At 44.4% G+C, this 13,559-nt stretch overlaps 1 protein-coding gene across 4 annotated transcripts in view; it reads right to left on the minus strand.

Annotated features, from left to right (window-relative positions):
• LOC137373618 (latent-transforming growth factor beta-binding protein 2-like) overlaps positions 1 to 13,559 on the minus strand; it is a 773,188-nt gene that overhangs the window by 91,221 nt on the left and 668,408 nt on the right. For all 4 annotated transcript variants that reach the window (XM_068038663.1, XM_068038661.1, XM_068038660.1 and 1 more), the window contains exon 27: positions 2,294 to 2,419. In XM_068038663.1, the coding sequence (XP_067894764.1) occupies positions 2,294 to 2,419 (126 nt within the window). The remainder of the gene's footprint in view (positions 1 to 2,293; positions 2,420 to 13,559) is intronic.

The raw sequence follows: 13,559 nt of genomic DNA on the forward strand, positions 1-13,559 counted from the left end.
GCATGACCTGACCTGAAAATATCAAACACGTTATTAGTACAGAAAAAAAATCGCATCAAAACGTAGATTAAAAAGAAAACAATACAAAACAAAACCTGACCACAACCACCCAAACCTGACCCGAGCCGAGCCCGAACGCTGGACACAGAATAGAGACCCGACCCGAACCTGACACATGTAGTCGGATTTGGTCGTGTTCAGGTCGGGGAGTCAGGCTTTACCTAGAAAGTACATTGGAACACCATCATCAGCAAGTACCCCTCCAAATAATGCACCATCCTGACTTGGAAATATATCACCATTTTTTCACTGTTGCTGGGTCAAAATCCTGGAACCCCCTCCCTAACAGCACTTTGGGTGTAATAATACCACATGGACTGCAACTGCTCAAGAAGGTGGTTCACCATTACCTTCTCACAGGGAATTAGGGACGAGCAATAAATGCTGGCCTTGCCAGCAATGCCCATATCCCATGAATTAATTTTAAAAAAAGCTCTCATCAAAGGACCTGATTAGGGAATCAGCCAGCTAGTATTTTATATCTGAGGCTTATTTTTCCATATTCTTCATAGCAGTTACTTCATTTGATATTGCAGGTTAGTGATAAGTGATTTAAGATTTCATAGGATACAGAGTTGCGACAAAGGAACCCACAATATATCAAGATGGGATGTGAGATCACAGTCAATGAGTTAGCATAACCACATTGGAAACAGATACCACAGCTATTCCTTCTGTCAGATCCTGTAGTTTTTTGTCCATTGTTGCTTTTCCATGTTGTTATTCCCCGATACATTTCCATCATCTCAGTTTACCTTCCACATGACATTTTCTCAATTGCGAACCTCAGTTTCCTAATCTTCAGCTATAGGCACAAAAGCAATCTTCTTGGCATAATACATTCTGTTGCTCCATACAGGCCATTCATACTCATTTCTTCAGTGTTGGTCACCCTGTCCTCCCTATAAATATTCAACATGCTCCTTGGCAGAAACATTTTCGAATGTGTCCACCCTCTGTTTCTTTGCCTATTAAGGTACACTTTTCTGTCCTATTCTTGGGACAATTTTAACTTTTGGTGATTGTATAAAATGGACAATATTAGATCCTTATACACCCACCTGATTTTTCTTTCCATTGAAGGGGCAGCATGTATCATAGACAGCCGATCTGCTATCACCCATTTTATTCAATTGCCAGAAGTTAAAATTTGCCCCCCTGTCATTTTCCATCCCCTGATAAAGCAGAATACTAGCCTATTTTGGATACTGAAGAAAGGAAGGTTTCACCACGCTCCACAAAATGTAAATTAACGATGGCTTCACTGATGATGCAACAGGAAGAGGAAGGATATTAAATTGGCACCAATACAATAAGGATATGAAAATGATTTAAATGTTTCATGATTATGGACATATTGGCAAGCTGATGAGTTCAATAGGCCATTCGCATTCAAACTTTATTTGACTTAAAATTTGTGTATGGGCTAATAAAAATATAGAAGGTGCTCGCTACAGACTGGTAAAGATACTTGCATTTTCATTCCCTTTAACAAGTAGTTTGTGTAATATTTGGTACAAACATGAACAAACTTAAGAGTTGTATCAAAAATAATGTACATGCTAACTTTTTTACAATCAAAACACAAAAAATTATCCTTTTACCCCTCTACTAGTAATGTAGCTGGAATAGCAACAAAATAATTCTGTGGGGAGTTGGTAAGCATTCTAAGGTAATGAGGTAGTGGGCATTATTTAGTGAAAACACAAAACAAATTCCTTGTTGGTTCATAGAATAAATAAAAGTTTGTTAAGTAATCAATTTCTCAGCTAATTCCCAGAATTGTAACCTTTTTCTGTACCTCTAAAGGCAGGGTGATACAAACAAATCTAATTTGACAGTTTCCATTTATTCATATATTGCGTTAACTTTCTACAGCTCCAAACACTAAGAAATGCCATGAATTCTGTCTTAATATCATTTTGCATTGTTGGGATTTGTATAGTATTTGGCTTAAGAAACTTGCTAATAGTACTTCTGTAACACAGTGACCAGTAGAGTTGTAGACATCAGGCTCAATCTCAACAGAGTGGACATCATCAATGGTTAACTGTCAGAAGGTTTACATATAAATAGTTTATTCATCCATCTAGCACCAGGAACCTATGCAGCTAATTTAAGAAATGGAAATCTCTTTTGTACTTTATAACTGGTTGCACTGGGGAAACCCATGAGACTTTGTAAAGTTTGACACTCAATGAGGTTTGGCAAGAAATTTCCAAATCATACTTACCCACACATCCTTGTTCTCTTGGCGGAATCTCAAAACCTCGATCACATAGACAGCGGAAGGAACCATCTGTATTTTCACAATATCCATGAGCGCCACAGATAGTTCCATTCATACACTCATTAATGTCTGCAAAAAAATCCAAAGCAATTGAAATTAATTATAAATTTTCATAATTGCTTAGTAATACTGAAATATAAACAGAGGAATGCACAATAGGGATTACTGGAATAAGAGTTCATTCTTCAGGAGGTTATGATGATCTTATTTGTACATGGAATAAGGATAATATCCCACAGATCAACATGGTGTTCATGCTGTTTATAACAGCAATAAATTCAGATTTAATGATCATTACTTGGTCATTTATGAACACTTAAATCTGCCAAGGTTGCGATGATTTGCTACCCACCTTGGCCTCTTCCCATACGACTGTCACCCTAAGTCAAAATTGGGGCTCAAGTGTATACTCCTTTTCCTTGTATTTTCTCTCAAACTTATTCAGATGAATTGCAACCACTATTAGTCAATCTTACCAATCTGTCTATATCTTCAATTTTATTTAATAGATCCCCTATTATTATACCTTCAGTGAATTTTGAGATTGTGCTCTCTGTGTCCAAGTTCAAATCAACTGATATGTTGTTAACTGTAATATTTCCAAAGTACAGGTGTCAATATTTACTTTTTCTAAATGTGTTGAGGCGGATTTTAAACCTTTATTTGGTCAGACACTTGGCAAGAAAAATGACCAAAGTCAAAATAGAATAACTAGAGTGGCAATTGCAGAAATACTACAATCTTAATATTTATTCTATTTTCTAATGTCAATACATATCTGTTTTGCATTTCTAGGTAGCACTACATCCTGTATGACATCTATGATTTCCTTATAAGTGACACTTTGAATTTGATATGTTATGTCAGTAACTGCAAAGAAAAGTTTAAACAGTTTGAATGGAACCTCATTCTTACTGGAGATTTTTCTCTCAATGTATTGCTGAAATATAAGGCTGATGCTTTAATAGTACCTGCAGTAAGAGAACCACAGCTGCACATAATTATTTGACAGGTAAATCCTCTATGAAAAATTCAACAATGCCAAATGTTTTGTCCAATTAGAATTCTCATAACACATAGCAGAGAAGAATTTTAACAATCATTAAAAGTTCAAGACAGTTAATTTAAGTGATTAAAAGGGTCACTGTAAGTTACTTTACTACATTGTGTACCCATAATAATTGCTAGCAGTTGCCCAGAGCTGTAATAAGGCTTTTGGTTTCATGGCTAACATCAACAGCAATATCAGCACTTTAGCATTCTTAACTGAAGGATGCAACTAAGGTTGTGCTAGACCAAGGGTGCCAACTTTTTCGGGTGAGGGGCCACATTACAATTTTTGTCCCGCATAGGGGGTCAGTGAGCAAATTTTGGAAAGATAAAGGCATTAGAAATTTATCTTACTATTAATCAGAACAACAAAAATGTGCATTTTTGCGAATAAGCTTTAAAGAAGACTAATTTATTAACTTAATTTCTTGTCACTATGTTGTACACTGTTTTGCTAAGTATTATGGGTAAATGCTGTTCGAGATAGATATCGGGGCTCTGGCTCTCACTGCTGATTGAAGGGGCTCTCTCTCTCTCCCCTCTCTCTCTGACTATATCTCTCACCCCCTCCCCCTCTCTCTCTCTGTGTCTATATCTCTCTCCCCCCTCTCTCTCTGTCTTTCTCCCCCATCTTTCTCTCCCCCTCTCGCTCTCTACCTCTCTCACCCCTCTTTCTCTCCCCTCTCTGTATCTATCTCCCTCCCCTCTCTTTCTCTCTCCTATCTCTCTATCTATATATCACCCCTCTCTCTCCCCCCCCCGTGTCCATCTCTCTCAGTGTCTATCTCTCTCTCTCTCCTCTCTCTTTCTCTCCCCCCTTCCACTTCCCTCTCTTGCCCTTTGTCTCTCTCTCTCTCCCCTCGTTCTCTCCCCCTCACTGTGTCTATGGCCAGAATTTTACGCCACCCCAGCGAGCCAGATGGTGGCCGGCAGGGGGGAGGTGGCAAAAAATGGAGCAGGAGGCTCCGGGAGGCCTTCCCTTCCCGCTCCCGCCTCTGCGCCCCTTTACGTAGGGGTGGGGGGGGGGGGGAAACGGGGCGCCCGTCCAAGGCCAATCAAGGCCCTTAAGTTGCCAATTAATGGCCACTTAAGGGCCTTTGCCCACCTCCATGGGCATTTTACCCGTGGCAGGCGGACATCCTGGAGCAGGAAAAGGACGCCTGATGAGAGCTGTTGGCCTCTCCGTGCCCCGTGAGGGGGGCCCTGACAATCAGGCTGCTCCCACTTCCCTAACCACCCTCAGGATCCAAGACACCCCCTTCCCCCCAAACAACATTGCATTGCCGGGGCCCAGCCAATCACCCCCCCAGTGAGTCTACCCAAACTTACCTGCACTCGTGGCTCCATGTCCTCGGCTGGGCTGCAGTCCCAGCAATGGCCACCGCTCCCAGAGGTGCTACTGGGACTGAGCTGCCAGCCCACTGATTGGTGGAAGTTCCACCTCGGAACAATTAAAGCCCAGGGACCCATAGCATATGGGACAGATCCCCGGACTAGGCAGAAGCAGGTTCGTCCAGCCCTATATCTCTTCCCCCCTCTCTTTCTCTCCCCTATCTCTCTCTCCTCTCTGTATCTATCTCTCGACCCCTCTCTCTGTCTATCTCTCTCCCTTCCCTCTCACTTTATCTATCTCTCTCTCCCCCTTCTCTCTCTCCCCTCTCTCCCTTCTCTGTGTCTCTCTCCCCTCTCTTTCTCTCCCCTCTCTCTCTCCCCTCTCTGTGTCTATCTCTCTTCCCTCACTGTGTCACTCTCTCTTCCCTCACTGTGTCTATCTCTCTCCCCCACTCCTTCCGTCCCCTCTCTCTGTCTATATCTCTCTCCCCTCTCTTACTCTCCCTCTCTGTGTCTATATATTCCCCACCCCCCTCTCATTCCTGCCTCTCTCCCTCTGCTTCCTTGGCCAATGCTGGTTTAAAGGGCTGCCTGACTCTCTCTCTGTGCTCCCTCACTGCCGCTCCGCCCCGTGCCTCTGGCTGTGTGCTGGCCCGCTTCCTGCTCTTCCTTTGACCTCTCTCCCCCTCTCCCCTGCAGCAGCCATTTCCATTCACTTGCTCACTCCTTGAAATGCCCGTAAACAGCAGGGCTGGCCAATCTCAGCACGCCTGCACCACGAACTGCCAATCAGCGTTCACCCCGCCTGGGTATCCGCTGTCAGTCACACAGGATTGGCTGGCCAGATCGAAACCTTTGGCAGGCCGGATTCTGGCTCATGGGCCATATGTTGGACAACCCTGCTAGAGTCTTGTAAAAGGGCCCAATTTTAACTCTGTAAATGAATAGATTTAGAGTGAGTTAAAATCGTGCTCAATTTGTAATAGTCAATTTAGGCCATTAAAATCTTTAGGCTGTGTCCAATGTATTCCTTGAGCATAGTGCACGTATTTATCAAACGTAGTGAATGGAAATGGTAGCTTGGCCAATAGCAGCTCATTCACAGTGAGGCCTTACTGTGAGGGAATTAAAAAATACATTGTTTACAATTCAAAAGACCAGAAACCAAAAATGACTTAATATTCGTATGAATGTGAGCTATATATTCCTGTGAGATGTATGGAAAGAAAATATATTCAATGATAAGTTGAATATTATTTTATTACATATGACAATTAATTCCAATTGTAGACTGCTTTTCCTGTAGCACTTGTGTGAAGACATGCTAGTGTCCATTCAATTTGTTAATTTGAAAAAAAATCTGGAATTGAAAGCTAGCTTCAGTAATAGTGCCTTGAAATTGTTGTAAAAACCCATCTGATTCACTAATGTCCTTTAGGGAAGGAAATCTACTGTCCTTACCTGGCCTAAATGTGACTACAGACCCACAGCAATGTGTTTGAATCTGAATTACCCTCTGAAATAGCCTAGCAAGCCGTTCAGTTGTCAAGGGCAACTGGAGATGGGCAACAAATGCTGGCCTTGCCAGTGAGCCCACATCCCATGAATGAATAAAAAAGAAAATATATTAAAATTATTGTGAATGGATTCTGTTCCAGCTAGCAGTATCATATAATAAATACCTGTGTTCATTAAGTCATTCACAATCCATTTGTGACCTTGCAAGTCGTGAGTTATCTCGTCAGACTCATTAGGGGTAATTTTAACCAAACTCACAAGGCAGGAACCGAAGGGATTGGGCGCAACCTTGGTTTTACACCCTGCCCAATAATACTTTCCACTGGAAAAATAATCAGACAGCTTGTTAAACCAGTATTGCAACCAATCCTGTCAGTTTGCCAACAGGTGGGTTAAGATAAAATTGTCCCCATTGATGTAGTTAAATACCCTACTGCAACATGATTATCAGAGTGTACCACCATACTATAGCAGGGAGTAGCTTATGACTGCAATTCTCACCACATTCTCATATCTACCGGGACAGAAATTCCCCTGCGCAGTGGCTGCACTACTGAGGCCCAGTGCAGCTTTTATGGGGTACCTTGCGCTGCCAGCTGCTTCTTGTGCAGCCTGCAAGGCATTCTGTGAGGAGAAGGGTGCATGCAGCGGCATCTGAAGACCCTGATCAATGCTATACTGACATCATACAGTCCAACTGGCTGATGTGATGCCAGAATCCCTAATTTGGGCCATGTTAGTCCTGGCAATGAATTCCTAGATCACTCTATAAACACCAAGTGTTCTGCTGCAAGATGGACCCTGCAGAACTGTTATTTAAAGGGCCAGGGACCCATATTGCAGGCAAGATGATTTTGAAGAATTTTTTCTATTGCAAAGTATGCTGGCATGTTTTTGGATGTGTTGTGGTGAGTTCCTGGATTTACCTGAGAGTGTTGCTACATCCTTTTAGGGGGTCAGAGAAGTAGATGACCTGGCCATTCAAAGGCTGAAATACCTAAAGGGCAGCAGTGGCAATGCATCTGGGTGTGCAGCATGGCAAGCAGAGCAAGCTCTGTGCCATGCTCTCTGCTAAGTTGGAGCTCGACATCTCCATGCTCCTTGACAGTGACAGAAGGCTGCCTGGCGAGCCATCGAGCAAACGGTGAGCCTGCCCATCAGTGCTCTCCTGTACGTTACCCCATCAGGGAGGCATGATTGGGAAATTTGCTGATGACTCAAAAATTGGCCGTGTACTTGGTAGTGAAGAGGATAGCTGTAGACTCCAGAAAGATATCAATGGTTTGGTTGAGTGGGCGGAAAAGTGGCAAATGGAATTCAATCCAGATAAGTGTGAGATAATTTGGGTAGGGCAAATAAAGCAAGGGAATACACAATAAACGGGAGGATATTGAGAGGGGTAGAAGAAGTGAGAGACCTTGGAGTGCATGTTCACAGGTCCCTGAAGGTGGCAGGACAGGCAGATAGAGTGGTGAAGAAGGCATATGGAATGCTTTCCTTTATTGGCCGAGGTATAGAATGCAAAATCAGGGATGTAATGCTGGAACTGTATAAAATGCTGGTTAGGCCACAGTTGGAGTACTGCATACAGTTCTGGTCACTACATTACAGAAAGGACATAATTGCTCTGGAGAGAGTACAGAGGAGATTTACAAGAATGTTGCCAGGGCTTGCAGCTATGAGGAAAGATTAGATAGGCTAGAGTTGTTTTCCTTAGAACAGAGGAGGCTGAGGGGTGACTTAATAGAGCGGCCTAGATAGACAGCAAGGAACCTGTTTCCGCTAGCGGAGAGGTCAACTACCAGGGTGCACAGATTTAAGGTAATCGTTGGAAGGATTAGAGGGGACATGAGGAAAAACGTTTTCACCCAGAGGGCGGCGGGTGTCTGGAATTCACTGCCAGGAATGGTGGTGGAGGCAGAAACCCTCAATTCTTTTAAAAGGTACCTGGACATGCAACTGGGGGGAAGAAAGAAGAAAAGAACACGAGTGCCCGACTTAGGCCTGAACGCCCGTCAGAGTAGCACATGGCTGCGATTTATATATTTTAAAAAAAAATATGGACCAGGTGCTGGAAAGTGGGATTAAATTGGACGGTTAGTTTTTTCGACCGGCACGGACACAACGGGCTGAATGGTCTCCTTTGTGCCGTAATTTTTCTATGGTTCTATGGCTGTAGGTCCTCAAATAAGTCCTCGGCAGCAGAACCCCTCTGAGATCTTTCCCTCTTTGAGCAGGCAAACAAACCTTCCTTTTCATAAAAGCAAAATACTGCAGATGCTGGAAATCTGAAACACAAACAAGAAATGCTGGAAATACTCAGCAGGTTTGGCAGCAATAATGGAGAGAGAAGCAGAGGGTCACTGACCTGAAACATTAACTCTGCTTCTGTCTCCACAGATGCTGCCAGACCTGCTGAGTATTTCCAGCATTTCTTGTTTGTGTTTTATACCTTCCTTTATCCTGGCCTAGCTGCAGCAACCACTCCCCCCACCCACCATGGAACCATGGTATCTCTCTTCCTGCCCTCTTTCACCACTAATGCCTCCAGCACCACATCCTTCACACTCGAACCCTCTCTCTGTCCTAATGTTCACAATGACATCATTTAGCATCATGCAGCAATATTCTTCAGTACAGTTTCCCTTAAAGAGGGGCAGCCTGCCTTTAGGAAGAGTATGCCGGCTACACTACATGGTTTGTGAACAATGCTGATGGGCTCCCTTGCTTAGAGCAGAGGCAGCCAGCAGCATTAAGAAGACAGCAGTGCATGACTTGCTCAGTCAGGCACTACAAGCATTCAGATGATTTTGCTGTCCACCTGGATCTGAACGGGCACGGGTATTTTGTGAATTGTGACCCCAGTACTGGAAAATCAAAGTAACCCAATTTCTAGCCCACCATGTGTAGATTGTCTCTTCCCCAAAGGATGGAAAGGATATCTGCAGGGAAGGGTTAATCTTAGTCACTCATGCATTGCACACAATGGCTGGTCGCAGGCCAGATTTGATGGAGACCTGGCAGAAGGTCATCCACCGGCCTTCGATTAAGAAAACACTATATTAATCAAATATTTAAGGTGTTATGGATGTCTAGAGAATACCCCTTGTAGGACCATAAATATTTGTAAATATGGCACGATGAGAGATTGGCAAAAATAACGTTTTGGTTAGTCAGAGCACTGAATGGTTTCCCATGGTTTTCTGCTGTGCTGGTATTTATATAGCCCTAGTATGAGTGGATAGTGCAGAAGCCACGTTAAGGGAAGTAAGATTGCCTGGGCAGCAACACAAATGTGCAAATTCAACTCTTTAAACCAGCACCTCTATTCCTATCAGTGGCAAAGCTTAAAAACTGAGCATATTCTGCTACGCTGACACTAGGGGTAAAATTTGACCATGGGCAGGTTTCAAGCAGCTAGTTGGCAAAGCACGCACCTTGTCCCGATGGGAGGCCTGGTCCATTCTGAGGTGAACCAGGGCAGCAGCAGCCTAGGTTCTCTCTGTGGAACACTGCTTCAGATCGGCTTGGGGGGGTGGCGGGGGATATAACATTGGAAGATAGGACACAGGAACATAAAAACAGGAGAAAGTCATTTAGGCCTGTTCTGCTATTCAATTAGTTCATTTTCTCTTATTCTTTCACGGGAAGGTTGGGAAATAAATATTCCAGGGTACACAATATTTCGGAAACACAGACAGAATGGCAAAAGAGGAGGGGTAGCCAGATAGTAAAGAATGACAAAAGGACATTAGTGAGAAAGGATCTGGCCTCAGAAGATCATGAAGTAGAGTCAAGAGCATGATGGAATACTCTCCACTTGTCTGGATGGGTGCAGCTCCAACAACACACAAGAAGCTCGACACCATCCAGGACAAAGCAGCCCACTTAATTGGCACCCCATCCACAACCTTCAACATTCACTTCCTCCACCACCGACGCACAGTTGGAGCAGTGTGTACCATATATAAGATGCACTGCAGCTACTCATCAAGGCTCCTTCGACAGCACCTTCCAAACCCACGAATTTGAATTGAAGCTTGGTTAGACCACACTTGGAGCAATGCTCCCTTTGATTTCTTTTATTGTATGCAACCTATTCAATTAAGTATTCTGTCCCTTTAAATTGTTTTGCACAGTAACTTAAAAGAGTCGACTTGTGCTTGGCCTGCACAGGAACCTCTGGCTTGCTGCATCGCCGCGAGAGTACATTGACTTGAAGTACTGTGTATAGCTCTGGAGGCCATATTACAGAAAGATACACAGGTGCTGGAGAGGGTGCAAAAAGATTTACAAGGATGAGACCAGAAATGCCAGTTGGAGAGACCAGAATTGCAAGGGTATACCAATTAGGAAAGGATGAACAGGCTGCGTTTCTTTCTCTATAAAGAAAAGGCTGAGGGTCTAGATAGACCTTCTAGAGTTCTTTAACATTAGGCAAGATTTTATAGAGTAAACATAGAGTGATTCCACCTGTGGGAAAGAGCAAAACTAGAGGCCATCACTATAAGATAGTCACAATGAAATCAGATAAGAAATTTAGAAGAAATTTCTTTACCCAGGGAGTGGTGAGAATGTGGAACTCGCTCTCACAGGGAGGCAAGTAGCATAGATGCATTTAAGGGGAGGCTAGGTAAGCATATGTGGGAGAAGGGAATAGAGGGTTATGCTGATAGAGTTAGATGAGGAATGATGGGGGAAGGCTCAAGTTAAGTATAAATGCTGGCAAAGACTGGTTGGGCGAATGGCCTATTTCTGTACTGTATATTCTATGTAATTCTAGGTAAAGTATTTTTGAATATGATGCATCATGCTATTTTTTTCTTTTTGCAGGGGGCTTAAAAACTGGTCTCGCTCATAGGGAAGGTCCCATGACTTTCTGTGGAGAAGTGCCTGGCTATCTTAGTAATGTACACATTGTCAAGGAAGATACAATATGGGTTTATTCCCACAGGCTGAATTATGCTGTCAATGAGGGGCACTGACTGAGAATGCATACTTTTTTCTTTGGCCTCCTTATCTCGAGAGACAATGGATAAGCATCTGGAGATGGTCAGTGGTGTATGGAGCAGCGCCTGGAGTGGCTATAAAGGCCAATTCTAGAGTGACAGGCTCTTCCACAGGTGCTGCAGAAATATTTGTTTGTCGGGGCTGTTATACAGTCGGCTCTCCCCTTGCGCTTCTGTCTTTTTTCCTGCCAACTGCTAAGTCTCTTCGACTCGCCACACTTTAGCCCCGCCTTTATGGCTGCCCGCCAGCTCTGGCGAACGCTGGCAACTGACTCCCACGACTTGTGATCAATGTCACAGGACTTCATGTCGCGTTTGCAGACGTCTTTGAAGCGGAGACATGGACGGCCGGTGGGTCTGATACCAGTGGCGAGCTCGCTGTACATTGTGTCTTTGGGGATCCTGCCATCTTCCATGCGGCTCACATGGCCAAGCCATCTCAAGCGCCGCTGACTCAGTAGTGTGTATAAGCTGGGGATGTTGGCCGCCTCGAGGACTTCTGTGTTGGAGATATGGTCCTGCCACCTGATGCCAAGTATTCTCCGGAGGCAGCGAAGATGGAATGAATTGAGACGTCGCTCTTGGCTGACATACGTTGTCCAGGCCTCGCTGCCGTAGAGCAAGTGTACTGAGGACACAGGCTTGATACACTTGGACTTTTGTGTTCTGTGTCAGTGCGCCATTTTCCCACACTCTCTTGGCCAGTCTGGACATAGCAGTGGAAGCCTTTCCCATGCGCTTGTTGATTTCTGCATCTAGAGACAGGTTACTGGTGATAGTTGAGCCTAGGTAGGTGAACTCTTGAACCACTTCCAGAGCGTGGTCACCAATATTGATGGATAGAGCATTTCTGACTTCCTGTCCCATGATGTTTGTTTTCTTGAGGCTGATGGTTAGGCCAAATTCGTTGCAGGCAGCCGCAAACCTGTCGATGAGACTCTGCAGACACTTTTCAGTGTGAGATGTTAAAGCAGCATCGTCAGCAAAGAGGAGTTCCCTGATGAGGACTTTCCGTACTTTGGACTTCGCTCTTAGACGGGCAAGGTTGAACAAACTGCCACCTGACCTTGTGTGGAGGAAGATTCCTTCTTCAGAAGACTTGAACGCATGTGAGAGCAGCAGGGAGAAGAAAATCCCAAAAAGTGTGGGTGCGAGAACACAGCCCTGTTTCACGCCACTCAGGATAGGAAAGGGGTCTGATGAGGTGCCGCTATGTTGAATTGTGCCTTTCATATTGTCATGGAATGAGGTGATGATACTTAGTAGCTTTGGTGGACATCCAATCTTTTCTAGTAGCCTGAAGAGACCATGTCTGCTGACGAGGTCAAAGGCTTTGGTGAGATCAATGAAAGCAATGTAGAGGGGCATCTGTTCCATCATTCCAAGCAGAAGGGCCACCCGCGCATCAACTCGAGCAGAATTTCTCATCCACAGCTGTTACAAAAATTTCTAAATTCACTTGTAACAGCCCTTCAAAACACTCCCATAGGGGATGCTGAGACCAAGTGGGCCCACATCAGAGACGCCATCTATGAGTCAGCTCTGACCACCTACGGCAAACGTGCGAAGAGAAATGCAGACTGGTTTCAATCTCATTTTGAAGAGCTGGAACCTGTCATAGCCACTAAGCGCATTGCACTGTTGAACTACAAGAAAGCCCCCAGCGAGTTAACATCCGTAGCACTTAAAGCAGCCAGAAGCACTGCACAAAGAACAGCCAGGCGCTGCGCAAATGACTACTGGCAACACCTATGCAGTCATATTCAGCTGGCCTCAGACACCGGAAACATCAGAGGAATGTATGATGGCATTAAGAGAGCTTTTGGGCCAACCATCAAGAAGATCGCCCCCCTCAAATCTAAATCAGGGGACGTAATCACTGACCAACGCAAGCAAATGGACCGCTATGTTGAGCACTACCTAGAACTGTACTCCAGGGAGAATGTTGTCACTGAGACTGCCCTCAATGCAGCCCAGCCTCTACCAGTCATGGGTGAGCTGGACGTACAGCCAATAAAATCGGAACTCAGTGATGCCATTGATTCTCTAGCCAGCGGAAAAGCCCCTGGGAAGGACAGCATTACCCCTGAAATAATCAAGATTGCCAAGCCTGCTATACTCTCAGCACTACATGAACTGCTTTGCCTGTGCTGGGACGTGGGAGCAGTACCTCAGGACATGCGGGATGCCAATATCATCACCCTCTATAAAAACAAAGGTGACCGCGGTGACTGCAACAACTACCGTGGAATCTCCCTGCTCAGCATTGTGGGGAAAGTCTTTGCTCGAGTCGCTTTAAA

Source organism: Heterodontus francisci, chromosome 9, assembly GCF_036365525.1.
Source record: "Heterodontus francisci isolate sHetFra1 chromosome 9, sHetFra1.hap1, whole genome shotgun sequence".
In the NCBI taxonomy this organism is placed as follows: domain Eukaryota; kingdom Metazoa; phylum Chordata; class Chondrichthyes; order Heterodontiformes; family Heterodontidae; genus Heterodontus; species Heterodontus francisci.